This window comes from Aspergillus heteromorphus (assembly GCF_003184545.1).
Source record: "Aspergillus heteromorphus CBS 117.55 chromosome Unknown BO70scaffold_43, whole genome shotgun sequence".
NCBI classification, from domain to species: Eukaryota; Fungi; Ascomycota; class Eurotiomycetes; order Eurotiales; family Aspergillaceae; genus Aspergillus; species Aspergillus heteromorphus.
The window spans coordinates 141,309-167,274 of record NW_020290448.1 but is presented as its reverse complement, the minus strand read 5'-3'; the positions used below and the strand labels follow the sequence as shown (position 1 = coordinate 167,274).

The window sequence follows — 25,966 nt, the reverse complement described above, 5'->3', positions numbered from 1 at the left end:
GGGCAGTGATTCCATTGCGTGATGGACATACCACGGTCGCATACACGGATCAGCACGATGCAGCCCATGGGATCGAGTCCCCGCCCATCCGAGGGGGTTCGTCCTGGGATCCTCTGCCTATCAGGGCTCCCCCGGCAGCCCTCTCGCTTCCCAGCGGTGGCAACGCTGCCAGTGCCGGCCATCATCCATGTGTCTGATAAGGCCTCGTGCCAAGCATTATGGCCAAGGCACGGCTGACCCAGCGCGGAATTTTCCATGGGGGAAATTGCCCCATCGGTGGAGCATCTGAGACTCAAGGGCGACAAATCACCGGGCCAGCAGGAGGGCAGGTCGGGAATTGGCTTCGAGATAAGACGACGCCCGCAGTGTCAGCGCAGCGCTAAGCTTCCAGGCAACACTTGGCAGCGGTCTCAGCCGATGGACAGGTTGGCCAGGATGGTCACCTCCTCCTCACTGGCCCATCCATCGCTGACCGTCGGGGCAAAAGCTTTGTCCGGGAGATTACTCTCCGCTCCGCCATTATCGTTCAGGCTGAGGTTATCGCCCATCCTGCTGATTCGTGGTCGAGTCGACCATTGGAGGGAGATAGATCCTGCGGCAAATTGCACCTGCGCCGCGCGAGATGGTTCTTTGCCCGCCGCCGCTATCTCGATGCATGGATGGATATTGGATAGTGACCGGTACCACCGCCATGGGTTCGCCTGTGCGCTTGAGTCCGCATTGGGGAAGCTTACACAGGATTCCTCCAGCCCTGCGCAGCCCCGAAATGCAGGAACCACACTGTCCTCAGAGCCCCCTTTTGAACAACCGGGTCCTTCCAGTTCGTGGCGTCTGACTGCAGGGCGTGCCTCTCGAGGAGTTCTCTGTGCTCTGTAGCAGTAGGGGAGAAGACAGTAACGTATCTACCCGACGATCGGACGCAGGTAAACAGGATAAAAGACAGACCCATCAGGCGATCGACGAGATTGATGGATGGATGGATGGATGGCCTGCGCCGTGACCATCGCCCCGTCGAACGGTCGGATGCGATAAGGTCATCGGACTGACACAGTCGATAGCGAGTCGACCGGGATGCGAACAGGTTGCAGGCAGAATGCAGGCAGAATGCAGGCCAAACCAGACATGCCAAGCTGGGGGGCAACGGCCGGTCCTCAGGTCCTGTGCTCCACGACCGAGGAACACGAATGGCATCATTTCTGATTATCTTGACCCCATACCTTCCGCCGCCGCCGTGGGGAGATTTTAATATCGACGGCGCGTATGAGTGGCCACGGCGGATGGCGCAAGTGTCGCCCACATTCTTATCATCGCCGGCCATTGGCAATTCGAATCAGATCCCAGCTGGTGGGACGACCGGCGCTGATAAACATCGGCTAACCTCTCTAGCCCCCGGCTAGTGGCCAAGCTGGCCTGCGGTGCAACCCATGTGGCCTGGAAGATAACAACAGCCCCTCAGCGTTACATTCCTCGCCATGGCCGTCTCTGGCTGGTGCCTTGTTTGGCCACTGCATTTATCGCCGCCGGGCTTCCGTCCAGATGGATGGCCGCGGGGGCCTGGGGGAAGAGACGGTCTGGTCTATAAAGAATCCCCCGCCACGTCCACCGTCCGGGTCAGCTCCTGGATCGACAGGTTTCGTTCACCCTCAGCACCACGAACAGGCACATCAAAGCTTGCCCCCGATGTGTAGGTCTCCCTCGCTGGCTGTCCTCGCCCCTCACCCCTGCAGATCACTGATCGAGCCCCCTCCCCCCGCCTCTAGCTGCCACGACCCACGAAACGCACATCGCCGATGCCATCGTACCGGGGGAGGTGACCGAGGAGGTCGCCCACGTCTCGACCGGGACGGACCCCGAGAAGCACGACTACGAGGTGGACGCCCAAACGGTCGATGACGACGAGTACCCGGTGCCCACGGAGCAGGAAGTCAGCATCCTGCGCAAAGTCCCCGCCAACCTCCCCATCGTCGCCTACTCGCTGTGTCTCGTCGAATTCGCCGAGCGCGCCTCGTACTACGGGGCCCAGACCGTCTTCGCCAACTTCATCGAGTTCCCGCTGCCCAAAGGTAGGGCTCTGCCCCGCATCCCCGGCGAGGAGAAGTAGCCCAGGACTGACAGCGTGGTGCGCAGGTGGCAATGGTGCGGGTGCACCGCCGCGAGGATCCCAGGAGACGGCGGGAGCCCTGGGCATGGGTCTCCAGGCCAGTGACGCCCTGGTCCTGCTGTTCACGTTCTTGGCCTATATCATTCCGATCTTTGGCGGCTGGTAAGAAACTGTCCCTCCCCGGCACCGGGCGTGACCCATCAGCACTCACTGACACCCCCTTCAGGTGGGCGGATGTCTCCGTCGGCCGGTACAAGGCCATCTGTGTGGGTGTCGCCATCTGTGGTATCGCCCACATCGTCCAGATCATTGGCGCCATCCCGAAGGTGCTGCAAGAAGGTCGGGCGCATGCGGCGCCGCCCTTCATCATCGGCCTGCTGCTGCTGGCCCTGGGCGCCGGTATCTTCAAGCCCAACATCGCCCCGACGGTGCTGGACCAATATCGCCACCAGAAGCAGTACACCAAGACCCTGAAGTCGGGCGAGAAGGTGATCGTGGACCCCGAGCTGACGGCGACGCGCACGATGCTCATCTTCTACGGCGTGGTGAACGTCGGGGCCTTCTACATGCTGGCGACCACGTACGCCGAGAAGTATGTGGGCTACTGGCTGGTGTTCCTGCTGTCCGGCATCATCTACTTCCTGCTCCCCATCGTGCTGGCGGCCGTGTACAAGAAGACCTACCGCAAGCCCGCCAGCGGCAACTCCGAGCTGGCCAAGGCCATCAAGATCACCATGACGGCGCTGCGGCAGAACAAGTTCCAGGTCTGGCGCAAGAACTTCTTCGACGCGGCCAAGCCGAGTGTGCTGGCGGCCAAGGGCATCCAGGTCGACTGGACCGACAAGCTGGTGGACGATGTGCGCCGAACCCTCGGTGAGTGATCCTGTTCCGGTGGCCCCATGCCCGGCAGAGGGTGGATTCCCGGCTAACGCGCGAGACACAGAGGCGACGGAGGTGTTCTTCTACTTCCCCATCTACAACCTCAACGACGGCGGTATCGGGTCCGTGTCGACGAACCAGGGCGCGTCCATGGTGACCAACGGTGCCCCCAACGATCTGCTGAGCAACTTCAACGCGCTGACGATCATCGTCGCCGTGCCCATCGTGGACTACTTCATCTACCCCTTCCTCAACCGGTACAACATCCCCTTCAAGCGCATCACCAAGATCACCTTCGGATTCACGCTGGCGGCCCTGTCGGGCCTGGCGGGGGCCATCGTGCAGTGGAAGGTGTACACGCTCTCCCCCTGCGGCTACTACGCGTCGACGTGTGCCGAGGTGGCGCCCATCAGCATCTGGTGGCAGCTGCCCAACACCGTGCTGGGCGCCCTGTCGGAGATCTTCTGCAACGTGACGGCGTACGAGCTGGCCTACGCGCGGTCCCCTGCCAGCATGCGCGGGCTGGTGATGGCCATCTTCCTGTTCATGACGGCGCTGTCCAGCGCGTTGGGCGAGATCCTGGTGCCGGTGACGGAGGACCCGTACCTGATCTGGATCTGGGGGGCCCCCGCGGTGGCCCTGGCCCTGCAGATCGTCCTCTTCTGGTTCCGCTTCAAGCACCTGAACGACGACGCGTACATGACGGACGACATCGACTATGACGCGAGTGCGGACGAGGAGACCCCCATCCACACGACGACCGAGATCACCAAGAGCGCCCAGGATTGGACGGGGGAGGCGCGTGGTGATTGATGATGACGGCGGATTTGATATGAGCGACCCGAGTTGGTCCATCCCTACATTGACCTCATGTGACATCTATAATATATACCCTCTTCGTACCAGTGATACCTTACGTGGGCCCGTCGCGATGTCGACGGGCAAACCCATGATCCACTTGCCGTGCTGAATGATTTTTTTTCCTATACATCCGTAGAACCCGGTGGCTCTGTCCGGCGGACGAGATGCTTGGGAGAGGTGGTGGAGGTTCCTCGTGCCGGTCCCCCAACGGCTCCCGGTTGTGAAATACTAAATCCCTCGGGGCTGAGAGGTGCTGCTGGGGGTGAAAATACGTAAAAAGACGATGTCTAAGGCGAGGGTGTACGACGTCCTGGATTTGCACCGCGGACGGGTTCGCATAAGAGCATGGCATTCAGGTGTCTGGTCTCTCGGCCTGGGGGAGTAAAGAAAGAAGTCAGAAGTCTAGCCCTGTGCATGGTCGTGCAGTAGAGGGATGCGGGCATTCAGATTTCGTAGGCGAAGGGGATGCTCTGCATGGCCCCCTTCCGCTGCACACAGCCGGCCGCGGCGAGGTTCGCCCTCCGGACGGCCGATTCGATGTGGGCGTCGAATTCCGGCAGGGGGGCGCCCGTCGCGACGAAGCGAGCAAAGGCCGTGGCAAAGTAGCCGACGAAGGTGTCCCCCGCGGCGGTGGTGTCGACGACCTTCTCGACTGCGGCGCTGGGGGCGAAGCCGCGTTTGCCGGTGGCGGTGGAGAAGTAGGCGCCCTTGGCCCCGAGGGTGATCAGGACGATGTGCACCTGGGCGTGGTGGTGGAAGAGCGGCGCCAGCTCGTCCGGGTCGAGCTCGGCGGCGTTCTGGCCGGGGCGGAGGTGGTCCGCGACCGAGTGGGTCATGAGGACGGCCTCGGTCTCGTTCATGGCCAGGACGCTCGTCCCCGCGAGGGCGGGCAGGGGGATGCCCTCGGGAAATACGGGGGCGGGGTTGAAGACGAGGTGGGCGCGGCAGGCCGGGTCGTTGAAGTGCTTCATCAGCCGCAGGGTGGTGGCGCGCGGGATCTCGCCCTGCAGCAGCACCACACCCTCCAGGTGGGAGTGGAGGAGGCCCTGCGTGCGGGCGAGCACGGCGTCGACCTGGTCCATGCCGGTGTGGTTGGCGCCCGGCACGACCAGGATGCGGTTCTCCCCGCGGGCGGCCTCCTCGACGATGATGGTGGCGGACCCGGTCTGGCTGTCGGTCCTCTCCTGGACGCCCCGGGTGCTCACGCCGGATCCCTCGAGCGTGGGGCGGAGCAGCGCCGCGTAGTATGGATCGTCGGCGCCGACGGCCCCGATCATGGCGACGGAGGCATCCTGGGAGTCCGGGGCGGCGAAGGAGGCGCGCCCGCAGGCGACGGCCTGGTTGGCGCCCTTCCCACCGGCGCTGATGGCGAGGGCGGCAGCGGTGAGGGTCTCGCCGGCGGCGGGGCAGCGGGGGGTGTAGGTGACGAAGTCGATGTTCAGGGAACCGATGACGCAGATCTGGGGGGGGGGCATGGTGGGGAGGAGTCTGAAGCTGTGGGCATGCGGCGTGGTTAGTATTGGCAGTTAGACGGGGGGGAGGGGGTGCTGGGGGAGATGTACTTAGGAGGGGGTGATTGAGGATAGAGAGAGAAGAAGAGGAGGAAGAAGAAGAAGAAGAAGAAGAAGAAGAAGAAGATGATGATGATGAAGAGGACAGGAGGGGGGGGAGAGAGATATGAAGAGGAAGAGAGAGAGAGAGAGAGAGAGAGAGAAAGATGAGGGGAAAGACGATCGCTGCGGAGAGAGACGCTGAGGTAAGCAGCCCGGTCAGGTGACATACAGTGCCCCTCTGTTAGTAAGCAGGATGATACAGGATGATACAGGATGATACAGGACAGGAGGATTCTCTTGTCTCTCCATTGCTCTGGGATTCGAAGACAATCTGAGAAGATCAGTTTAGTTCTCCATATCGTCTGGTCCGAGAGTGACAGAAGATAGAGATATACATCGATACAGATTTATGTATCCCGTGTCTCTCTCGCTATACATCTACTAGTATATATGTACTCGAGTAACGGCAGGTTGCCGCCAGCGTATACCACCACCGATTCTTTCATCGAGTCAGGACGAAGTATAGACTCTGGAGGATGCTTCCAAGCCCACAAAGCTGTTTCTTTTAGGGTAAACCAAAAATTCGTCAGTCGTCATCTTTAACCCGCCTGATGCAATCCCGCCAGTGGATCCAGAATCGCCGAGAACCCCCCCGAGGGCCTGCAGGGACTGGATGGTGCCAGCAGCCCTGCCCTGCCCTGCCTTCGGTGCAACCCTTGCATCCCCTTATATCTCTTCAGCGATTCCCCCACAACTGACCCATTTCTGAAGCTGAAACACACACACACACACCCCCTCGATCATGCTGCACCCCACCCCCCTCCTCCTCTCCCTCCTGCTCCTCGCAGGTGTCACCGTCGGCACCCCAGCCCTAACCCTGGACAAGCGCGGCATCACCTGTCTCCAGGTCGGCGCCACGGCCACGGCCACCTGGACCAACAGCGCCGGCGAGTCCTGTTCCTACGTCGGCGTCGTTGGCAGCAACTACGGCGAGAACAGCGACGGGGAGGGCGAGTACGTGTCTCATCCCAAGTCCAGAGACCATGCATGCTAAGACAGATTATATACAGCTACTCCTGCAACGGCCGCTGTGGCACCGGATGCACCGGGTTCGCCCTCGGCAACGTCTACACCCAGCACTGCTTCTCCCACGACATGTGCTCCTACTTCAACGACGCCAGCGGGGGCGCCAGGTGAGTGTGCCTGCCCCCATGGCCGACCTATTCGACGCGACTGATGCTCGAACAGCGATCCCAACTGCGGCGCCGCGTTCAAGGCGGCCGAGGAGGACTACCTTTTCGGCCTCGTCGACGGCTGCTCGCAGACCAACCCGACCAACGCCGTCATCAAGCCGACCACGTCTCCCGTCTGCTCGTCGTGAGATGGATTGTAACGGGCGGTGTTGAGAACTGGGGACTAGGAAGGACAATCTCTCATCCACAGGGAATACAATGCAAACAGAAACTCCTGGCATCTAGATACAATCTTGCTGTAGACCGTGGGACGGACGCTCTAGAGCCCCACAACCAGATGGAACCACCCATTCATCACGATGACGAGGACGAACTCGCATTCTCCTTCGGCTCCGCCATCAGCTGATGCCGGCCCTCACTCCCGTGGGATCGCGGACCCCCCGACCCGGGCAGTGGGCCTCCTCGGGCCGGCTGAGCGCCCGCTCGATGTCGTCCTGCAGCTGGCTGAGCCCCGACTTGCGCCGCTTGTAGGGGGGCCGGGGCTCCCGCGACGAGCCCGTCCGGTGCGAGGCGCTGCTGGTGCTGCCGCGCGATTCCCCCAGCCATCGCGGGCCGTGGAAGCGGAAAAACTGCCGCAGGTAGGGCAGGCTGCCGCAGATGATGATGAAGTTGGCCTCGATGACGCTGGGTCCGGTCAGCCGGAACGCCGGGGGTACAGCCAGCCGTGTCTCCGAGGGGAACTCACACGAAAAGGACCTCCAGACCCAGCTTATAGCTCTGATCCGGGGAGGAGACCAGGGGTTCCAGCGTCGCCAGACGGAGGATGCTGGTGATGATCGTGCTGTGGACGCGGTGAGCCCAGCCGCGCTGGTCGATGGAGGCACAGAATAAGCGCAACAAAACCTACAGGCAACCTATCCCGAACATACACGCCATCCCCAGTTTCTGCACCAGCGGGAGTCGCAGCCCCGAGACCAACGGGATGGGGATGAGGATGAGGATCACGTCGCTGGCCGTGTTGGTGACGGCGGTGGCCAGATACAGGCCCACGCGGTTGACGCAGTGGCCCGGGATCAGCACGTTCCAGTTCTTCGCCAGGGGCTGGCACGCGAAGATCAGCGCCAGGGTGAGGGCGATGCTGTAACCCACGATGATGGCGGCCACCAGGTAGATGATGTGTTTCCATACGGGCATCATGTTCAGCAGCCGGTAGTAGAACATGAGCAGGGCCAGTTTGGCCATGGCCAGGGCGAGCACGTAGATGACGCCGGCGGAGAGGATACACTGCCATCTGCTCTTAGCGTTTCTTTTGGACGCAAAAGACGGAACACCTAGGTACCTTCTGGTATCTTTGAAAGACTACGGGGGTGAGGTTCCATATATGGACCCCAAAACCGGCGTGGGTGTAGGCATCTGCAGGATGCGAGGCAGTCAGTTAGGGCTGGCGGTGTCCGGGAGACGACCTCGAGGGAACGGCATACACAGAATCACGAACTGCGTCGCAAGAGAAAAGGCCTAGGGTTCGAAAGACGTGAGTGAGCGCCGGAGAGGCTCAGAGCGATCGGTGCCACCGTTACCCATGCGAGAATCAAACAGACTAAGCTGTGCGTTAGTGAGGAGCCCCCAGAGTCTCGCGCAGGATCCGGCCGCGTACTATCATCCCACCAGAACCGTCGCATAATCCGCACCTTCGTGTAGATGCGCATCGCAAGCAGGCCCGTACAGACGCTCATGCCCACGGCCACGAGCACCCAGTTGGTCGTGCGCAACCACGGATGGGCGAGGTTGTAGGCCGCGTCAGGGCTGCCAGCAGCTGAGGCCAACTCCATGCTGAGGGGGCCGACCACCACGACAACAGAAACAACACAAGCATGATGGCCTTTCATGAAAACGACCGACCCCCGGGCAGGAGCACGGACGAGCCCGACCGCGGCGCCATTTAAGTAGAGTTGGGGATCGCCGTCGACCTCCCGTCGGGTGGCTGGACGGCTGGAGGGCGCGCAGAGACGTTTGGGTCACTCCATCATCGATCCAGAGTTTCTCCAGATCCCCGTCGGTCGGGCCAATCCAAGGGCCCCGGAAAAGGAACACACCTGGTCAACAGAGGGAGCACGATCGGACCCCGTGGCCTGTGCAGCGGGCGACCCGTGGCGCTGGCCGTGCCATGACAGCACCATCCGCCACCCCCTCCCAGAGCAGGCATCTTGAGCGAGCTTCTCTGCCGATCGCCCGGGCTACGTCTCGCTACGCGACTAGATGGAACCGGGTTGAAGAAGTGGATGTCATTAATGCATTTCGTCTCTCATAAAAGACCCGGGGAGATGGAACGGCAGAAGTCTCGACGCGCGCCCGCGAGGGATGGCTCTGGCCAGACCCGGTCCGTCGCCGCGGAGACGCGTCGACGCCCGTGCGACGGCTCATAATGTACAGGAACAGGGCCGCAGATTAGTCGGTATTACACGCTGGGAGCGATCGATCGATCGATGCCGCCCGGGATGGGTATCATCATCAGCAGGGGGTGTCTAGTCCAGGGAAAAGCACCGCTCCACCGAGTCGGCGTTGTTCCCCCACCAATTGGGCATCGAGATGGCCTTGCCGGACCCAAAGCACAGGAAAATCAGCAGCATGTTCAGGTTGAAGCCCGCGTCGAAGGCCGCCGCGACCATGTAGCTGTAGCGTTTCCAGACCTCGAAGCGGTAGCGGTAGGCCCAGTACATGACGACATAGCCGCCGATGAAGGCCGAGGTGTAGCCCGTGCTCAGGTTACCGTAGAAGACCGACAGTCCCGAGAAGAAGATGGTGACGTTCCACAGGTCGATGCGCAGCCAGCGCGGCAGCGTGCGGTGCGCCACGTACAGCATCGGCGGCAGCACGGCGCCCACCAGGAACGCCCAGGGCAGCGGCTTCATCTCCGCCTCCTTGAACAGCCGGCTGGGGCCCAGCACCGCGTACTGCACGCCCAGCGTGTTGGACGACTTGATCGACTGCCCGGACCACTGCCCGAGGGGGTCGGTCTTCTTGCCCGACAGGTAGTCGCCCTTGGTGCTGAGCACCCAGCGGATGACGGCATAGTTGACCGGGATGCCCAGGATGGTGCCGAACACCTGCGAGAAGAAGACGGTGCGCGGCGGGATGTGCATGTAGTGGCCGATCTTCTGGTCCTGCAGCATGTACTGCGCGCGGTACCAGGCGTCGCCGGCGATGGACCCGTACACCGACGGGCCGCAGGGGTGGTGGTGGCCGTTGCCGGCGGGGGTCTCGATCATGTAGCCGTACACCAGCTCGTTGAAGGAGCCGACGGCCAGCTGGTAGTTGGAGATGGCGTACAGGAAGCCGAAGGGCACCACCAGGGCGGCCGAACTGGCCAGCGCCACGAACAGCGTCCAGATGGGGATCCACAGGTAGCCGCAGGCGATGATCACCACCAGCGCGATGAAGCCGGCCATGAACAGGGCCACGAACCACCACAGCGGGATCTCCTTGTAGGTGCGCTGGATCACATTGAGGCGATCGTGGTACTGGTGGTTGATGCTCTGCCCGGCCGTCTGCGAGGTCTGCGCGCCCTTGCGCCGGGACCGGACGAGCTTCGTGAAGTTGGTGCGGATCTGGGTGAACCCGAAGGTCAGGATCCAGGTCACGGCCGCGGTCACCTTGGCATAGTCGAAGAAGGTCGCCCAGACGTTCTGCAGGCCCATGTACATGGGGCCGTACTCCTCGTAGGCGGTCTGGTTCAGCTTGTAGTCGGAGGTGAGGACGTCGGTCGTCGGGTAGGTGGTGCCGTTGACCGTCAGCAGCGAGTTGGACATGAGGCCGAACTTGTAGGAGCCCAGGTTGCCCCATTTGGCGGCGGGGATCAGCACCCAACAGTTGAAGACGAAGGCCAGGAACAGGACGACCTGCGTCCACCACGGGGTCAGGAGGATGGAGGAGCCGTTCCAGTTGATGTTGGACCAGTCGAGCGACAGATTGAGGAAGCCCATGCCGCCGATGCCGGAGCCGATGAAGTTGGCCACCGCGTTGTGCGGCGCGACCCAGCACAGGAAGGCCAGGGAGGAGGTGAAGGGGAAGACGTACTCGGGCATGAACTGCCACAGCGTCATGCCGATGAGGCAGAAGAAGAAGACCTTCATCTGGCGACGCGCGAGCGGCGAGGAGACGTCCTGCTTGCGGAAGGTCTCGAACAGGGTGGTCTGCATGAGGGCCTGCGGCCAGATGAACATGGGGTCGTACAGCAGCACCTGGCGCGCGAGGGCGGCGAAGGCATATCCGATCCACACGATGGCGAACATGAAGAAGATGGCCACGGCCGGGTTGACGCGCTCGCCGTAGTAGAGCTCGGCCATGGCGATCGGGGTGTAGCCCAGGTTGTAGGTGGCGCCCGACGCGGCAGTCAGGGTGACCAGAACATGCTCCTTGATGCTCCAGGGGCCCGGGTTGAGGTTGAAGGACCAGCGCGTGAAGGGCAGGCGGACCTCCCAGGCGGGCAGCACGCGGGCCAGGAAGTGGCCGGCGTAGTGGCAGGCGATTTGCACGAAGAAGATGGAGTAGGGGGCCTCGGTGGTACGGAAGTGGCTCATCATGGACAGGAAGGCGCCGGGAATAACGAAGATGATGCACAGGACATAGTAGCGGAAGGTGATGGTCAACAGGGTCGGGTCGTCGGTGAGACTGGCCAGCTGGCGCACCTCGATGGGCAGCGCCGCGATCTCCGGGTCCTCCTCCTCCAGCAGCGTCGCCTCGGGAACCTTCTCGGTGCTCTCCAGGTCATCCAGGTTCTTCTCGGTCACGGAGGCCGCCTTGGGGACGGGCTGGGAGACGACCTCCTCGGTGTAGCCGGTGGTGGTGGCGGCGGAGGAGGAGTCATCGCCGGCATCGGCACCCGCAGGGTCGCGTTTGCGTCGCAAGATCGAGGACAGGCCCATGTTGAGGTGCCTGGCGGGCGGGCGATCTGGAACGGGGGAAAGCTAGAGGCTTGGCCTGGAAGGATAGACGGCGGCTAGAAAGGATGGGTTGGGGAAGGAGGGGCCCTCGAGGGGGGCAAGTTATATAGAGGCACGAGTGTGCGACAGCATCAGCAAGGGGAAGAATGGCGCAATCGCGCCCCAGCGAATGCCAAGGCGCGCGGAGGGCGTCCGGTGAGTCCGATTGCTCGGAATGCCTGTCGTGAGTGGAGGGGGAGGGGACGGGGGGCCCTCTTCAACGCGGCCTTAGGGCAAGAGGTCTCGGGGATTCGAGTTCGGATGGCGTTATCGCGAGTTTTGTCAGCGTGATGCGCCCTTCCTGCCTGCGTGCGCCTCTTGATTCAACCGCTTGCCATCCGCGGGACTCTTGGCATTCCTGGTGTCAATCAAGCTGACAGTGCAGCTGGCAGCCTGCACCACCAGCACCAACCCGGCCGGGGTTGTGCAGGGTGACTGGCCCTGAACTGTGCGGATGCTCGGATCTCGCTCCGAAGAGCAAAACTCGAGGGTTGATAACGGTGTAGGATCCTCAATCCACCTCGATCCACGGGTCTTGGGCTTAATCCGGTTAAGCTTAGATAAGAGAAACAGGTGGAGGGTGGGCCCGGCGAAATTTTCATCCAAAGCCAATATACGTCGCACTTATTGGCAGAAGGTCCGAGTCCAGACGGATGACACAGAAAAGCCAAAGCGATAGGTAATCAGATAGCCCGATAGAGCAGAGGCCGTCCGAGAGAGAGACCAGCAGCTGCGGCATCGGGGCCGTCAGGCAGTCTGCATGCTGCCTGGTCACTCGCGCCAAGACCTGCGAACAGCTGAATTACCCCAGACAATCCATCCAAGCTGGGTGCAGTGTCACAGTCTCAGTGACACACTGTGCAACCGTCGGACTGAGTCCAGCCAGGGATGCCACTCTGCCCGTCTCAAGTCCTTGGGTGGCGAATTTGTCCCGTGTCACGGCATTGGCAGCGGGCAGCAAGGGGCATCAGAGACATGCCCCTTTTGTTCTGAATATCCATGAGGACGTCCCGGCCCGCCTCTGTAATCCATGGCCAACACTGAACAGGGACGGCCATCTACACCTAGCTTCGTCAGTTCGCCACATGCCAAATCCCTCCCATCGCCGCGATCGGCCCAGTGAACTGGGGCCCATTCCCCCCCAGATCGAACCTGGGTGGTTCACTAACGATCCCTCAATCCTGGGTTCCACCATCACGTCCAGTGGGAGGTGCACATTCACATTGCCACAGATAAGCTTTGAGCATCCAAAGACCGCCTTCAAGACTGGGGAAGGAAGACGCAGCAGAGTCAGGGAAGGCGTCCTCTGCTTCCCTCATGCGTGACACAGAGCCTCTGTTCTGTTGGAAAGCAGAAAGAACTTGCATCGCCGCCGATCCACGCACCGTAGTCCAGACTGTACATCCGATTTGACCGCTTTCGAACAACATACTTGATAGATTCCCCAAAAAGAATCTTCTGTCAATTAGATCGGGCACTCGACCAGTGACGTATCTATCGAATGAAAGAGCAGAATATGTATCTCGGCGGCTATTTTGATCCGGGTTGGATGTTCGTGGGGATATCAACAGCCAGGTGGATTTCCTGCTGGTCGCGATAGCGGAAATGGGTCTACTACCCTCCCTCTCCCACCACCCCCGACCATCTCTCCTGCCAAGAAAAAGGAAAGATAAACCACGGAAAAAAAAAACATGCAGCAGTGAGGGATTCGCTGGTGGTCACCCACCCAACTACTAACCTCCCGGCGTGTGGCTTAAGTACGGCTGAGCGGACGGGAAGCCCTGTTCTCCACACCCTATGGTCGCATGTATGAGATAGGGAGCAAGCCGAATTGATATACTATACATGTTAGATAGGGGCGGAGACAATCCCTAGAGGCTACACCTGCCGGATCGGGGCTAGGCCGCGGGTTGGATGTGCCTCGGCCGCTATCAAGGGCTCCATAGGGGTGACTCATTGCCCCAGGAAGTAGTTATGTATCCAACGCTTGATCTTCGTCATCAACTGTACGAAGAAGTGATCGCACAGCCCGGTGCGTCCTGATGTCGTCGAAGTCTTCTGTGGAGCTGATCCCATGGGATTCCGAATCGCCAAGTCATGTCCAGACACTGATCATTCAGCGACAGCACTGCGGATGGGATTCAGAGTTGGTGGAACCAAAATGGCGGGATCAACAGCGGTCCGGAACCAAATGCATCTACTGGATTGTACGTCCTTGCCCACGACCGTGTCAAACGCCAGGCTCACGCTCCACTCAGGTGTTGTCGGCGAAGGATCGGGAAATTCGTGAAAAGCTTGAACTGCACTTTTCGATGTATAAAGATGTTCGTGTGCAAACGGTCAGGCTGCTGGTAATTCATTAACCGAATCTGTTACAGGAGCAGGTTGTATTGCACGACACCAGCAGCTCAATCAGGGGCGTCCTGCGAACCCCTTCTCGGGATTCATTCCACCCGATCGGACACATTTCGCTCGACTCCGTTAACTCGGATGTCCAAGACATTGACCTCGACTTGCCCGACGAAGGCGTCTACTGGATCAAGACATTCTATGTGTCCCGCGCATTGCAGGGTCAGGGAGTCGGAAGAGCTGCCATGGATCTAGTGGAGTCCATGGCCGTGGACGAGCCGTTGTGTGCAACCACTCTGGCCTTGGACACCAGGCAGAAAAACACCCAAATCGAACAAGAAAAGTTCCTTTCTGGTGGACAGGAGCCAGGCGGTGTAAGCAGGCTCACGATGAATCCTCGCGATCTGCTGCTGATAGATCTTGGACAGGTGACGAACGAGGAATGGTATGCACGGCGTGGCTACCGTCTGATCAAAGTCGTGGCGAACTACTATCCGCCGCCTCCGGGGTATGGTTGTCAGGATAACAGAACGGTCTTTATGAGAAAGGATATTGAGTAGATTGATGTGCAAGTAGTCGGTAGTTAGCTTTAGTTAACTATCGAGAATCGCGTTAGTCAGTCACATCTGACGCCCGTATCTACAGCGACATCAGTTCCCCCCCCCCCCCCCCGAGGCTCTTGATGTATGGTTCCTGATGGCATCGGCAAAGATTACATTCGAAGGTGAATACGGATGGAGGATGAGCCCCTGAGTATGGCGGACCGACCCACCTGGCAGAGGCGCGAGACTGTGAGGAAACCGTCTTCGAACGGGCCCAGACGGATCGAACCATGAGCGCCGCCACATTTGTCGACATGATCTCCAGGTCTGGGTTCTTGGGCGACCCATTGCTCCGCACGCAGCATCTCATCGGGGCCACCAAGTGGCGGAAGGTGGATGACCATCGCATCGAGGGATGCCATCAAGTCCGTGCATCCCACCATCGCTTCGCAGCGCCCATTGAGGGGGCCAACGCTCAGGGTACAGAAGCTGATCAAGGTGAAGAGCCACGGGACGGCCACCATCACGTACGTTCAGGTGGAGTCCTAGCTGGCGCGTCTCTGTGCTGGCTGAGCCTGGGGTCCAACATTTACGCCAATTATGAAGGGAAGAAACGGTGTAGGCCGAGATGTCGGTGGTCAAGGCCGTGCGACCATTGTATGTTATGCAGGAAGTTCCGAGACACAAGTTGCGATGCAAGCTATCCTAGTATATTCTCCTTGCCGGTTCTCGGGGTCTCGAAAAAAACATGCCGGATCGATGCGAGGCGCTTCGAGCGTCTTCCGTCCCACGCGGATGGGTGAAATATAGGAACAGCTTTCGAGGGTAGGCATAGCATGATGAGGAAAAGGAAGAAGTGCGCTGCTAGAATCTGTGCCTGGTCAGTGTCAATTGCCCCAGGAGTCCCTGGACTCCTCAGCAAGTCTCGATGGAGGGGGGCGGGGATCTGAGGTCAAGGTGGTAACCAGGCAGGGAGTAGGCTGGTTGCAGACGTTTGACGAGGAGGCAGCATGATGGGTCATCTCAGCATGACGAGAGTCCGCCGAGGGAGGAGAAGAGGGAGGAGAAGAGGAAGAAGAGGAAACCAACGCGGCTGACCGCCTGGTTGCGGACATAAGTACCGCCCGCAGTAATGCCGGTCCCGGGTTGGCAGGCGGTGTGGCGTGGATAGGGGCCCTCCTTCCGCATCCGGACCACCGGCATTCCCTCCTGCTGTCTGAACCAAGGCCTGAGTCACCACTTGCCGAGTCGCCTGCCCCTTCTTCCCCTTCCTCCGTGTCCGAAACCCGCACCGCTCACTGACGCCCATGTGCGGGTTTGCGTCCCCGCCATGGCCTCTCCGCCATGCAGAAGTGCGGGATCCGGGATACTCACTATACTACTCCGTATGATCGGATGAAACAGACATCATCACCCTGGGGACCACCCGTCGAGCATGGGGATCGGAGGCCGGCATCCCCGTCTCCCTTCCGAGCTCCTCGGACACGTCATCTGTACTGTATACATCCCCCTTCCCTTCCCCCCTGGGGTGGGCGATTCGCGGTTCCGCACTCATTCTTGTGGCGCGCGTGAAGACCCTTGGGGCTTTTTCCGAGCAAGACCTTGGCAGTCCTCCAATGTATAAATATACCCCGTTGGCCGGTCTGTACATGCTTGATGTTGATCACGAAACCCGTCCTTTTCGGGATCGTGTGAGCCACGGGGATCGCTTGGATATATGATGGGTACTGTCGCTTGTCTAAATAAATTAATATATAGAAATATATAGAAATATACAGAAATATATAGAAATATATAGAAATATATAGAAATATAGAGAGATATATATATATATATATATTTTTTGTCGAAATCTATCATCATGATGCCGGACCGGTCTCGCCAAAACCCGTCAAGGTGGTATCATTAAAAAAAAAGCCCCGCTTTACAAATGGTACTGGGAGGGCCCATTCTCCTGGAATCCCATGCGCTCCCACCACCGCTCCACGCCCATATCTGCCTGGGAACTGACGCCAACCGTTAGTCTGCGATCAAACCTCCTGCCGGAAACGAGTACTTACTCCCACGACTCCTTGATCACCGGCTCGGGCTGACCCTCGGCCGGGTTGGGATTGCGGAACACGATGTTGTATTTCTGGACTCGAGATTAGCACCACGCTCCCGGACCGAGACCGGACACAAACGCACCAATCCCAGGGTGATGTGGATGGCCATGGGGAACGCCGGGAAGACGTCCTCCGGCTGGCGACCCTCGATCATGGCCTGGATGTTCTTCGCCACGGCGGCGGCCTGCCCACCCCCGGGGCGGGCGGCCTTGCGCAGGCCCGTGTCGGCGATGTCGCCCAGGGCGAAGAGGTTGGGGTACTGCGGGTCCTGGAACTGCAGGGTGGGGCGGATGCGGATGAAGCCATTGTCCGGGTTGATGAGGGAGTCGGCGGAGGTGGCGGGCAGCTGGCGGAGGAGGTCGTTGTTGGGCTTCTGGCCGGTGGCCAGGATGACGAAGTCGGTGGTCAGCTCGGAGCCGTTGTTGAGCTGGACGGTGAACGGGGAGCCGTGGTTGGGGAAGCCGCCCTCGGGGACGACGATGCGAGCGCCGGTGATAAGGCTAGATGGGTTATGGGTTAGCAGGGATCAGCATCATCATCATCATCATCATCATCGTCGGAGGAGGAGGAGAAGGAGGAGGAAGAGGCGAGGATGGCTTACTGGATGCCCAGCTCCTCGAAGCGCTTCTTGACGATCTCATGGAGCCGCGGGTGGAACTGGGGCATCAGGTGCTCGCGCGACTGCACCACGGTGATCTCCTTCTCCGGGTATAGCTCCTTCATATCGGTGGCCATCTGCACCCCGACGGCGCCTCCGCCCACGATCACCACGGAGCGGGCCTGCTTGACATCCGACTGGTGCTTCTGCAGGTACCGCACGGACGAGGGCTTGTCCTCGTCCTTCATGGCGGCGGGCTCGGCCAGACGCGTGCCCGTGGCGACGACGAGGTACTCGAAGGGGATCTGTCGCAGGCCCTGCCAGTCGCGGTCCAGGTGGACATGTTGCTGGTGGACGGAGAGGACGCGCGCCTGGACGGTGGCGTGCTGGGTGGAGTGGGGGAGGGCGGCGAAGAGGCGGGTGTAGGGGATGAAGGCTTTTTGTTCGTGGCCGGACAGGACGGCAAAACGAGGCTGTTTTGGGGGGTTACATTAGCGGGGAGAGGGAGTTGCGAACTGGATGGTCGACGTACAAAAGCGAACAGGTGGTGGAAGTGGCTATGGGGCTCGATCAACAGGACCTGGTGGTGGGGGGAGGCGGGGGGCGGTCAGCATGTCTCTCTCAACCCGTGCGACGGCGAGATTCGGCTTCTTACTCGGTGTGTTGCGGGAATGACCCGGGCGAGTTCCTGCGCCGCGGCCTGCAGTCCGTGTCAGTGGATGGCTGCCTTCCTTCCTTCCCTGCCCCTGTGCCTGTGAACCAACCGGACGGGGTTGTGTTTACCTTGCCCACGTAGGAGCCGCCCACCACGATGACGTTCTTGAGCGAGGTGGCCATGTTGTGGGATGCCATTGAGGATAGAAACAGGGCGAGGCTTGCGGTGATTGCAGTAATCAACAAAGTGCAACTACTAATCGACGAGAAGCGCAGGTGTTGGCCAGCCCAGAGCATTGCCAGGCCAGCGACGACGGAGGGAAGGATGAACGGGCCAATATATACAGTATATAGGCGGCAGAAGGCTTAGGCGGGGGGGCGCTCGGTCGGCCTTTGGGCTTATCTGATCTGGCTGCCTGCCCCTTGTGGTATCTCCGAGCGACGCTCTTCCGGATCCCAGCCAGGCGACGTGGCATCACTAGATATTGACTGGTCGAGACGGACGAAGGACTCCAGAGTCACCAAAAAAACCGGATCAGATAACGACTCTTCTCCGGCAGCCGGCAGCCTGCAGCCTTACACCGGGGCGGAGCCTCGGAGAGACCCACGGCAGTTGACCACGGATGAAAGGGGCGGATATCCGGAATTTCGGATATAGGAAAGGAAAGGGAGGGGGGGGGGGGATGATGTCACAGGCAGAAAGGCAGAAAGGCTGCCTGACTGCCTGGCACGTGGGGGGTGTTTCTTCCCTTCCCGTCTTCCCTCCAACTCTCCAACTCTCCAACTCTCCAACTCTCCATCTCGCCAACTCGCCTCAACCAACTTCATCCGCTATGCTTCCCTCCCATGACCTCTTCCCTCGTCAAATTCACCCCCCCAAGAGCCGCTGGGAAGAGGTCCACTGTCGCACCTGTCGGTGAGCAGCATGCGCCTGCACCTGCGATGGATATGACTTCCCCCCCCGCCTGCCCAGAGGCAAGCAGGCCCGCGCGACCGCTCTTTCCCACAGCCGCCACCGCCTCATGAACCCCGACGAGCAACGCGCCTTCGCCTTCTTTCAGGACCGCACCGTGCCCGCCTTCCTCGCCCGGGTCGACTCGTCGCTCTGGCACACCCTCGTGCTGCAGATGAGCCACGCCGAGCCCCGCCGAGCCCGCCGTCTACCACGACTTCAAGAGACAAGGCATGCCACGGCCGAGGGAGGACCCTGCGGAATACCTGGCACACCGTTGCCTTGGAGCAGTCGGGCTGCTCGTTTGCCTTGCTCCATGCGCGGCGGGCGTCACACGATCCCCGGTTCCCCGAGGTCACCCTCCTCCGCTGTCTGCTGTTTGTCGTCTTGGAGCGGATCCGGGGCTAGTATGACAACGCCTTCCGGCATCTGCGTGCGATGCGGGCTGGGGATTTTGAACGAGTCCCAGACTCAGAGCCCGCTGGAGCCCGCGGCCGGGGGCCGACGGCCAGTCGAGCAGGCGCTGGTCGAGGCATTTGCCCACTGGGACATGCAGTCCGTGCAGTGTGGCGTGGAAGGGCCACTCCTGCACGTGCACGAGGGGGATACTGCGCTGGAATGCCATCGAGGCGCCCCGGTCCTGGCCGCATCGGGAGGGCCCCTGGGATTCAAACTTGACTGCACGCATGGCGGAGGAGACCATCACCTTGGAGACGCTGAACCACTGCCCCCAGAATAAAACCACTCCGGATGGTGGGTGATACAGAGCATGAACGATGGATTACGCTGGCGGGGTGACGTAGGCTACGACGGTGATCAGATACAAAGCGTTCATCGACCATGGTGGCCCCTGTATTGATGATAGAATACCCGGGACGAAACAACTAAAATGACAGGACCCCCAAGGCTCCAGATACCCGCTAGCAGAACTGGGAATACTCGATCAGGTTCCGGCGAATGGCATTGCAATCATCGACGCTGAAGCCGAGGGACAACAAGTAGTTCTGGCCACTGCCATACGTCGTTCGGAAGCTCGCCAAAAACTGGCGCATGGTTTCCGGCGACGCCAGGAAATGCTTGTCGATTGTGGCCATCGACACCGAGGTTCTCTGCAGGATCGGTAACCGCAACAGTTTCCGCCGCCTCTCGGGGACGATCGGCTTGATAGCCTCTTGGGACAGCTGATAATCGCGTATAATATCCTGGTCGGAAACCCCCAGCACCAGAAGAATCACCGCCACGCAAACCCCAGTCCGATCTTTTCCCATTTCGCAATGGATCAAGACTGGATGGCCGGGCTTGTCCCGCAGATGTGTAAAAATGGTGCGGAAGGCGCTATTTGACATGGCACAGATCCACATGTATAGGTCTACGGCGAACAACGGCGCATCGTCCGTGGCCAGACCCTCCCAATAGGCCACGATCTCGTCATCGTCCAGGTTCGAGAGCGCTGGGACTCGGACAGTAGGGACATCGGCGAGGTGGCGACTTTGCTGGACCACATCACCCACTTCACCCGCGGAGCGCAAGTCGAATATCGCTCGAATTCCATACGCTTTCGTCAGCTTGAGCGCCCCGGCTTGGGTGATATTCTCCGTATTGGCTGAGCGGAAGATCAGCCCCTTCCTGGTGAACCCTCCGCCGGTCGCTCGAAATCCCCCGGCGTCGCGGAAGTTGAACAGCCCATCGATCTCGGTAAGGGCGGGCAGTCCACCCTGAACAGGGAATGGAAGAGTGCGACTAGGCAACAGCTCGTAGCAAGCGGACATTTTTTCGAAGGTCGATCCAATTAGACCGCGTCAGACATGACACCCGTCTGCTTGCCTTTGGGCCCGGGGAACCCCTTTTATGCCATCCTGCAGTTTGACACAACCAAGTATTGTGGCCGCGTTGAACCTGGAAGAGTTGACCGGATCGATCTACTCACCTTGGACGAGAAATGCTGGAAAAGGACTCCGCTCTTCCGGATTGGACGAACCCTGAACCTGAGGGGAGCCCTTGTCGTTGCGGCCAACCGGCTCTAGCAAGCTGGGTCCCACATCTGATGAGAGAGTTCTCCATGGTCGGCCAGCAAGATGTAGAATAGCTGGCAAGAAAACGTCCGGTGGCTAAACTGGTTTCCTGGCATGGAATCAGGGATTGTGCCGGGGACGCCGTTCTCCGGCTTGGAACATCAGCCAATGCATCGCAGCTGTCAGCTGTAGATAGATAGATGCTGGAGAGAAGGCCCAAGCGCCGCTAGTGCTGCCCTGGCCGTGGCCCACATGGTCGATGAGGGCCAGGGACCCTGCGTCGTAGCGGCGTCCAGGGAGGAAATCGCGATCAAGGCTTTGCCGTGAGGACGAGGACTGGTTTGTTATCTGAGCCAGGTTTGCGTCAAATGATACCTGTTAACCACAATTTCTGTTCTCGACGAAGCTACGAAGCTATACCCAATGACATAACCTATGCTATTCCACGATTTCTCTATCCTCGTGATATCTAGTCATTTTCCATTCTCTTCTATCCCCGATCCCATGATATCTACGCATTCCCCCCCTTCCCCACCCTATGTACAATATCCGAAGTCGTCAAGCCCGTTTACTGGATCACAAACGGGGTCTCCTGCACCGGAGCAAACAGGTCCTCGACCTTGACGACCCTCTCGATCATGCCCTGCTCGTACAGATACTGCACCAGGGCCTCCAAGGTCTTGCGGTTCTTCTCGATGCCATAGGGCCAGCAGTCCTCGCCGAAGACCTCGACGGTCTCCTCCAGGGCCTCGCGCAGCCACGGCAGCATGCACCGGATCATGCCGGGCATGTAGGTCCTCTTCCGGACGAGCTCCTTGGACTCGTTCAGGGCCTGGAACAGACTGGTGGCGATCCACTTGTGCTGCTCGTGCACCTCGCGACGGATGGCCACGAGATGCATGATGGGGAAGATGCCCGTCTTGCGGTAGTAGGCCTTCTCGGCCTCCTTGTAATCGGGGAACAGCCGCTGGATGTGCGGCGACGTCTCGTTGTCCCACATGCAGCTGGGCACCTCCGCGCCGATGGTGGCATCGATGTCCCCGTCCGCCAGCAGCTGGTTCAGCGACTTCCCACTCTCGTTCTTCTCGATATTGGCCAACGGCCGGCCACCCTCGGTGCGGATCAGGACGGACGGCTTCCCGTGGGCGCCGGGGGCGTCCATGCGCCCCTCGACCCAGGTGATGCTCGACAGGTCGACGCCGTACTCGTGCATGAGCAGGCCGCGGATCCAGACGGCGGCGGTCATGGTGTACAGCTGGACGCCGATGCGCTTGCCGGACAGGTCGGCGGGGGCCTTGATGCGGTCGGTGTTGACGACGATGTAGCCGTGGCGGAAGGTACGCAGGGGGAAGGCCGGCACCGCGGTGAAGGCGCGATCGCCGGCGACGTGGCGGGTGATATACTCGCTGCTCGACAGCTCCGAGGCGTCGAACTCAGCGTTGCGCACCATCCGGTCGAACACGTCGCGCGGGTGCTGCACCTCGACGAAGTGCAGGTCCAGGCCCGCGGGGCGCACCTCGCCCGTGGCGAGGGGGACCATGCGGTCGTAGCAGGGGGAGGCGAAGGAGAAGGGGATGGGCATGGTGGTGGTGGTGGTTGAAAGGAAAGAGAGAGGGGGGGGGGTGGATATTTGATAGAGGAGATCAGGAGATCAGGAGATCAGATCAGGAGAGATCAGGAGAGATCAGGAGAGATCAGGAGAGATGCCAGGCCTGGCAGACTGGCAGATAAGTAGACAAGGCTGCCCCACCGGCCGGCTTGGCTGTGGAGAGAGCCATTCGCTTCAAGGCCGGATGCAGTTTAGGGCTGGCGCTAGATAGAGGCTAGAGGCGGATTAGTAGCAGATATTTTACCCGGATGAGGGGGTACGAGGGAAATACAGAGTCCATGGGCTTGTGATACTCTTTAGACCAGAGGGAGAAGTGGGCAGTGGTCTCCGAAGAGAAATCCGATCCACTCGGGGATATACATACCCATTGCATGCGTCTGCGTGTGCATGTCCGAGGAGTCATCATCATCATCCTCATCCTCATCCTCATCCTTGGTCCTTCCCAGGCAAACCTGATCGGCCGTGAGAGGAATGGGTCCAGTCCAAAACCCCCGCGTCATAAAGGGCGGCCCCCAACTGCTGCCTTCCTGACTATACAGTATATCCCGCCACACATATCCTCTACCTCTCCCTCATTCATAACCCTAACCAACCCCCCCCCCCTCCCCCAAAACAACACCACCACCATGTCATCCTCCCCTTCCCTCGAGAAAGGCGAGTTCGACCATATCCCCGTCATCGACCTCGCCCCCCTGAGAAGTCCCCTCCTTCAGGAACGGCAGCGGCTCGCCAGGGAGATCTACACGGCCTGCACCCAGGTCGGCTTCTTCTACATCAAGGTACGCTGCCCATCTGTCCCCGATCTATCTACACACGATGTAGTGTCCACCACCGACTCACTCTGTCACAGAACCATGGAATCCCCGAAGAGCTGATTGCCACCCTGCGAGAGGCCGCACAACGGTTCTTTTCTCTCCCGGAGGAGCAGAAGATGGAAACCTCCATCCGAAAGTCCAAGGTATACATACGTGCACCACTTGCCACCACTGCAGGATCTCTCCCCCCGAATTAACACCCGCAGAAATACCGGGGCTTCATCCCCCTTAACTGCGAGCAACCGACCGGCACCGATCTGGAGCCGGCGCCCGAGCCCGACCCCTCCACCGCCGCCTTCTCCGAAGCGTTTGACATCGGATACGAGCTGGACGCAGACCCCCAGCGAAGCCCCACCGATACCCTCCCAGCAGACGCCTACGAGCTGTACGGGGACAACCAGTGGCCCCGCGACGATTTGCTGCCTGGCTTTCGTGAGGTCTACCGGCGATACTTCGCCGAGGCATTGACCCTCTGCCGCGCCATGATCCGCATCTTTGCCCTCGCCCTGGATCTCCCCGAGGACTTCTTCGACCCGATGGTCAACTATCCTGGGGCGACATCACGCATGTTGCACTATCCGCCCCAGCCGGCGGCGGATGCGATCAGGATCGGACTGGGGGAACATACGGTGAACAAGCCACATATGAATGGCGACGACTGCGCAAGCTAACCCGACTGTCAGGATTACGAATGCTTCACTCTGCTGTTGCAAGACCAGGTACCAGCCTTGCAGGTTCGCAATTCCCGGGGGGAGTGGATCCTCGCGCCGCCCATCCCTGGCACTTTGGTCGTGAACATCGCCGATTGTCTGTCGATCTGGTAAGCGAGAGAGACTCCTCACACTGATTCCAACCGATTAATATGCATAGGACCAACAAAATCTTCAAATCGACGATCCACCGGGTGACGAATCTGACCGGACAGGAGCGGTACACCATTCCGTTCTTCTTCGGGGTGGATTATGACACCACCGTGTCGGTTCTGCCGAGCTGCATTTCCGACGACCGGCCGGCGTGTAAGCCGGCGTTCAAGGCGGGCGAGGTGAGTGAGATGACCGGTTTGCTGATGGTCATGTTGCACGAGCTGACACGCACATCGACAGTGGGTGCGTCATCAGATGACGAGGGCTTATCCCGGGTATGAGGAGCCGGCGAGGGGGGACAGCTGAGAGGGATGGGCAAGAGGACATTGCCGAGTATCCGTATATCCATACACACACCCCTACATAGCGATCTGCAATCCCCAATGCTGTTTTGAGTCCATTGCGACCGGACAAGGTCCGGTCATGGACACGATTCCTCGGCCCGTTTCAAGGATAGCTGTACTACCCAGCCCTCGACATCGGGCACCGAAACTCCAATGAAAAGGTCGCGAGATAACAGTGCGAACGGAACTGTCCGTGCCCATTGCCAGCACTTGAAATCCCACTGCTGGAAGGTGCGATGCGATCAATGTGATTGGGGCCGAGCTTGATTCCTGTAGACATTCTTAACAACTTATCGATGTCTCAGACTGTGGATGAAAATAGCGCCTTAAGTAAGGCCATTAGTAGAGGGGAAGATCGTTCAGCATCCCCGAGATCCAGAGATGATCAACGCAAGTGAATGGGGCCCCGAACGAGTGACCCAGTGAATAACCGCAAGATAATCCGACTGGGGTCGAAGGTCGGACATCTCTCCCGATATTACTGCAGGGCCATACACCTTGTCTCAGGGCCATGGATCGGTGGGCAATGTTCTCTCCGGGGAGTGCAGCCACCAGGTATGAGGACCCTAGTTCTGCGGACCAGGATTCGAAATGCGTCGCTGGTCCGAGCAACCGACAAGAATCAGAGCTGCTCCATCCCCAAAGCTGGATTGGATGGGGGTCCAACAAGCAAGATCGCCCGTCCGAGGGCTTGGGCTTCATACTTCGCGGGAAAAACAACAACGGAGGTCCTGCCGGCAAATTGGAGGAGGGGTGCATGGGACGACAGCATCTCAGACTTTGCCGGTTACTTCGAGGCTTCGACAGGGCATCATCACCTTGCCAATCCTATCTTGGCCCGGGGTGCTGAACCATAGGAATCTCTCGCGCTAGGAGCTGTCGACCGTGGATGACCCATCCCGATCAAGGCCGGGCCAGCGTGCCGGGCATTTCCGAGCGGGGGATCAAGGTTATCATGGCGGGCCAGATCAGTCGGCCGTTGGAAGCTGTCGCAGACAGAGAATCGGTCGTGAGTTGTGAGACTGGCTTGGTGATGCTTCATGGGCGTGCTTCCACTGGTGGAGAGTCCAGCACGAGGGATGCTGGGGAAGGGTAGGGGCAGTAGGGTGTGCCTTGTATAGTAACAACTAATGGACGGATGGGCTGGATGGGCTGGAAGATATGTGGATCGACAGGATCGTCCGTCACATGTGTCGAGTGGATCTGCGATCAGTGGTATCCGGCTAGAAGTGAGGGTTTTGGGGCTCCCGTGACGGCTTCTGTTCACGACCACAGCCCTCACCACCTTCGTCTCTACATCCCCCCCGTCTCACCAACAATGCCTTCCTCAGGTTTCGGTCGCATATATAATGGCATCACGCTGCGGCTGGCCGTCTCCACTCCGGCACACCCGGCATTGTGCTCCCCCGGATGCGAACAATCGTCTCGTCTGCCTCGTGATGTCATTGACTCGCTCCCCCCCCCATGACGCATCGCAACCACCCTTTCGCGTCAACAAAGACGCCCATGACACCATGACTACGCCAATATTCGTCTGTTTCACGTGGCCCGATGATC

At 59.9% G+C, this 25,966-nt stretch overlaps 13 protein-coding genes across 13 annotated transcripts; 7 read left to right on the top strand and 6 right to left on the bottom strand.

Moving 5' to 3' along the window:
• Positions 1-1,653: 1,653 nt before the first annotated feature.
• On the top strand, positions 1,654-3,793 carry BO70DRAFT_383072 (putative MFS peptide transporter; the record flags this gene model as incomplete). Its single annotated transcript, XM_025545565.1, has 5 exons — positions 1,654-1,684; positions 1,761-2,063; positions 2,128-2,263; positions 2,328-2,974; positions 3,012-3,793. Exons 1-5 carry the CDS (start codon positions 1,681-1,683, stop codon positions 3,791-3,793), a joined length of 1,872 nt encoding a protein of 623 aa, XP_025394909.1. The 5' UTR covers positions 1,654-1,680.
• A 278-nt stretch (positions 3,794-4,071) lies between these two features.
• On the bottom strand, positions 4,072-5,498 carry BO70DRAFT_172175 (ribokinase). The gene is made up of 2 exons (XM_025538378.1): positions 5,404-5,498; positions 4,072-5,335 (listed from the first exon to the last, which is right to left on the bottom strand). Exon 2 carries the CDS (start codon positions 5,314-5,316, stop codon positions 4,285-4,287), a length of 1,032 nt encoding a protein of 343 aa, XP_025394908.1. The 5' UTR covers positions 5,317-5,335; positions 5,404-5,498; the 3' UTR covers positions 4,072-4,284.
• A 675-nt stretch (positions 5,499-6,173) lies between these two features.
• BO70DRAFT_390610 (uncharacterized protein) lies at positions 6,174-6,987 on the top strand. Its single transcript, XM_025546167.1, has 3 exons — positions 6,174-6,408; positions 6,465-6,587; positions 6,643-6,987. The coding sequence occupies exons 1-3, from the start codon at positions 6,197-6,199 to the stop codon at positions 6,773-6,775; spliced, it is 468 nt and encodes a 155-aa protein (XP_025394907.1). The 5' UTR covers positions 6,174-6,196; the 3' UTR covers positions 6,776-6,987.
• On the bottom strand, positions 6,986-8,416 carry BO70DRAFT_301531 (uncharacterized protein; the record flags this gene model as incomplete). The annotated part of the gene is made up of 7 exons (XM_025539712.1): positions 6,986-7,271; positions 7,333-7,428; positions 7,495-7,871; positions 7,927-8,000; positions 8,069-8,102; positions 8,165-8,184; positions 8,242-8,416. The coding sequence occupies 7 exons, from the start codon at positions 8,414-8,416 to the stop codon at positions 6,986-6,988; spliced, it is 1,062 nt and encodes a 353-aa protein (XP_025394906.1).
• Positions 8,417-8,876: 460 nt separating this feature from the next.
• On the bottom strand, positions 8,877-10,910 carry BO70DRAFT_366465 (OPT family oligopeptide transporter). The gene has a single exon (XM_025544341.1). It carries the CDS (start codon positions 10,874-10,876, stop codon positions 9,110-9,112), a length of 1,767 nt encoding a protein of 588 aa, XP_025394905.1. The 5' UTR covers positions 10,877-10,910; the 3' UTR covers positions 8,877-9,109.
• Positions 10,911-13,485: 2,575 nt separating this feature from the next.
• On the top strand, positions 13,486-14,539 carry BO70DRAFT_324062 (GNAT family N-acetyltransferase). The gene is made up of 4 exons (XM_025540606.1): positions 13,486-13,773; positions 13,825-13,890; positions 13,945-14,289; positions 14,344-14,539. The coding sequence occupies exons 1-4, from the start codon at positions 13,609-13,611 to the stop codon at positions 14,473-14,475; spliced, it is 708 nt and encodes a 235-aa protein (XP_025394904.1). The 5' UTR covers positions 13,486-13,608; the 3' UTR covers positions 14,476-14,539.
• Positions 14,540-14,611: 72 nt separating this feature from the next.
• On the top strand, positions 14,612-15,006 carry arp1 (scytalone dehydratase arp1; the record flags this gene model as incomplete). Its single annotated transcript, XM_025546947.1, has 3 exons — positions 14,612-14,639; positions 14,695-14,882; positions 14,944-15,006. 3 exons carry the CDS (start codon positions 14,612-14,614, stop codon positions 15,004-15,006), a joined length of 279 nt encoding a protein of 92 aa, XP_025394903.1.
• A 1,375-nt stretch (positions 15,007-16,381) lies between these two features.
• BO70DRAFT_301400 (NAD(P)/FAD-dependent oxidoreductase) lies at positions 16,382-17,997 on the bottom strand (the record flags this gene model as incomplete). The annotated part of the gene is made up of 7 exons (XM_025539709.1): positions 16,382-16,463; positions 16,518-16,591; positions 16,645-17,062; positions 17,164-17,633; positions 17,693-17,740; positions 17,816-17,860; positions 17,944-17,997. The coding sequence occupies 7 exons, from the start codon at positions 17,995-17,997 to the stop codon at positions 16,382-16,384; spliced, it is 1,191 nt and encodes a 396-aa protein (XP_025394902.1).
• A 753-nt stretch (positions 17,998-18,750) lies between these two features.
• On the top strand, positions 18,751-19,596 carry BO70DRAFT_172031 (uncharacterized protein). The gene has a single exon (XM_025538376.1). It carries the CDS (start codon positions 18,837-18,839, stop codon positions 19,503-19,505), a length of 669 nt encoding a protein of 222 aa, XP_025394901.1. The 5' UTR covers positions 18,751-18,836; the 3' UTR covers positions 19,506-19,596.
• BO70DRAFT_172032 (tyrosine-protein phosphatase) lies at positions 19,597-20,926 on the bottom strand. Its single transcript, XM_025538377.1, has one exon. It carries the CDS (start codon positions 20,533-20,535, stop codon positions 19,687-19,689), a length of 849 nt encoding a protein of 282 aa, XP_025394900.1. The 5' UTR covers positions 20,536-20,926; the 3' UTR covers positions 19,597-19,686.
• Positions 20,927-21,346: 420 nt separating this feature from the next.
• Positions 21,347-22,360, bottom strand: BO70DRAFT_374690 (uncharacterized protein; the record flags this gene model as incomplete). Its single annotated transcript, XM_025544986.1, has 1 exon — positions 21,347-22,360. One exon carries the CDS (start codon positions 22,358-22,360, stop codon positions 21,347-21,349), a length of 1,014 nt encoding a protein of 337 aa, XP_025394899.1.
• Positions 22,361-23,013: 653 nt separating this feature from the next.
• On the top strand, positions 23,014-24,371 carry BO70DRAFT_433083 (isopenicillin N synthase family dioxygenase; the record flags this gene model as incomplete). Its single annotated transcript, XM_025548383.1, has 6 exons — positions 23,014-23,166; positions 23,238-23,345; positions 23,409-23,831; positions 23,886-24,022; positions 24,073-24,244; positions 24,306-24,371. 6 exons carry the CDS (start codon positions 23,014-23,016, stop codon positions 24,369-24,371), a joined length of 1,059 nt encoding a protein of 352 aa, XP_025394898.1.
• A 229-nt stretch (positions 24,372-24,600) lies between these two features.
• On the top strand, positions 24,601-25,407 carry BO70DRAFT_171993 (uncharacterized protein). Its single transcript, XM_025538375.1, has one exon. It carries the CDS (start codon positions 24,808-24,810, stop codon positions 25,264-25,266), a length of 459 nt encoding a protein of 152 aa, XP_025394897.1. The 5' UTR covers positions 24,601-24,807; the 3' UTR covers positions 25,267-25,407.
• Positions 25,408-25,966: the final 559 nt, after the last annotated feature.

Coding starts and splice junctions, on each gene's coding strand:
- BO70DRAFT_172031 (XM_025538376.1), top strand. CDS start 18,837: ATGAACCCCGACGAGCAACGCGCCTTCGCCTTCTTTCAGGACCGCACC.
- BO70DRAFT_172175 (XM_025538378.1), bottom strand. CDS start 5,316: ATGCCCCCCCCCCAGATCTGCGTCATCGGTTCCCTGAACATCGACTTC.
- BO70DRAFT_366465 (XM_025544341.1), bottom strand. CDS start 10,876: ATGTTCGCCATCGTGTGGATCGGATATGCCTTCGCCGCCCTCGCGCGC.
- BO70DRAFT_324062 (XM_025540606.1), top strand. CDS start 13,609: ATGTCGTCGAAGTCTTCTGTGGAGCTGATCCCATGGGATTCCGAATCG. Junction 13,891..13,944: donor ACTTTTCGATGTATAAAGAT/GTTCGTGTGCAA, acceptor AATCTGTTACAG/GAGCAGGTTGTATTGCACGA. Junction 14,290..14,343: donor GTGGACAGGAGCCAGGCGGT/GTAAGCAGGCTC, acceptor GATCTTGGACAG/GTGACGAACGAGGAATGGTA.
- BO70DRAFT_171993 (XM_025538375.1), top strand. CDS start 24,808: ATGGGGCCCCGAACGAGTGACCCAGTGAATAACCGCAAGATAATCCGA.
- BO70DRAFT_172032 (XM_025538377.1), bottom strand. CDS start 20,535: ATGTCCGCTTGCTACGAGCTGTTGCCTAGTCGCACTCTTCCATTCCCT.
- BO70DRAFT_390610 (XM_025546167.1), top strand. CDS start 6,197: ATGCTGCACCCCACCCCCCTCCTCCTCTCCCTCCTGCTCCTCGCAGGT. Junction 6,409..6,464: donor AACAGCGACGGGGAGGGCGA/GTACGTGTCTCA, acceptor GATTATATACAG/CTACTCCTGCAACGGCCGCT. Junction 6,588..6,642: donor GACGCCAGCGGGGGCGCCAG/GTGAGTGTGCCT, acceptor ATGCTCGAACAG/CGATCCCAACTGCGGCGCCG.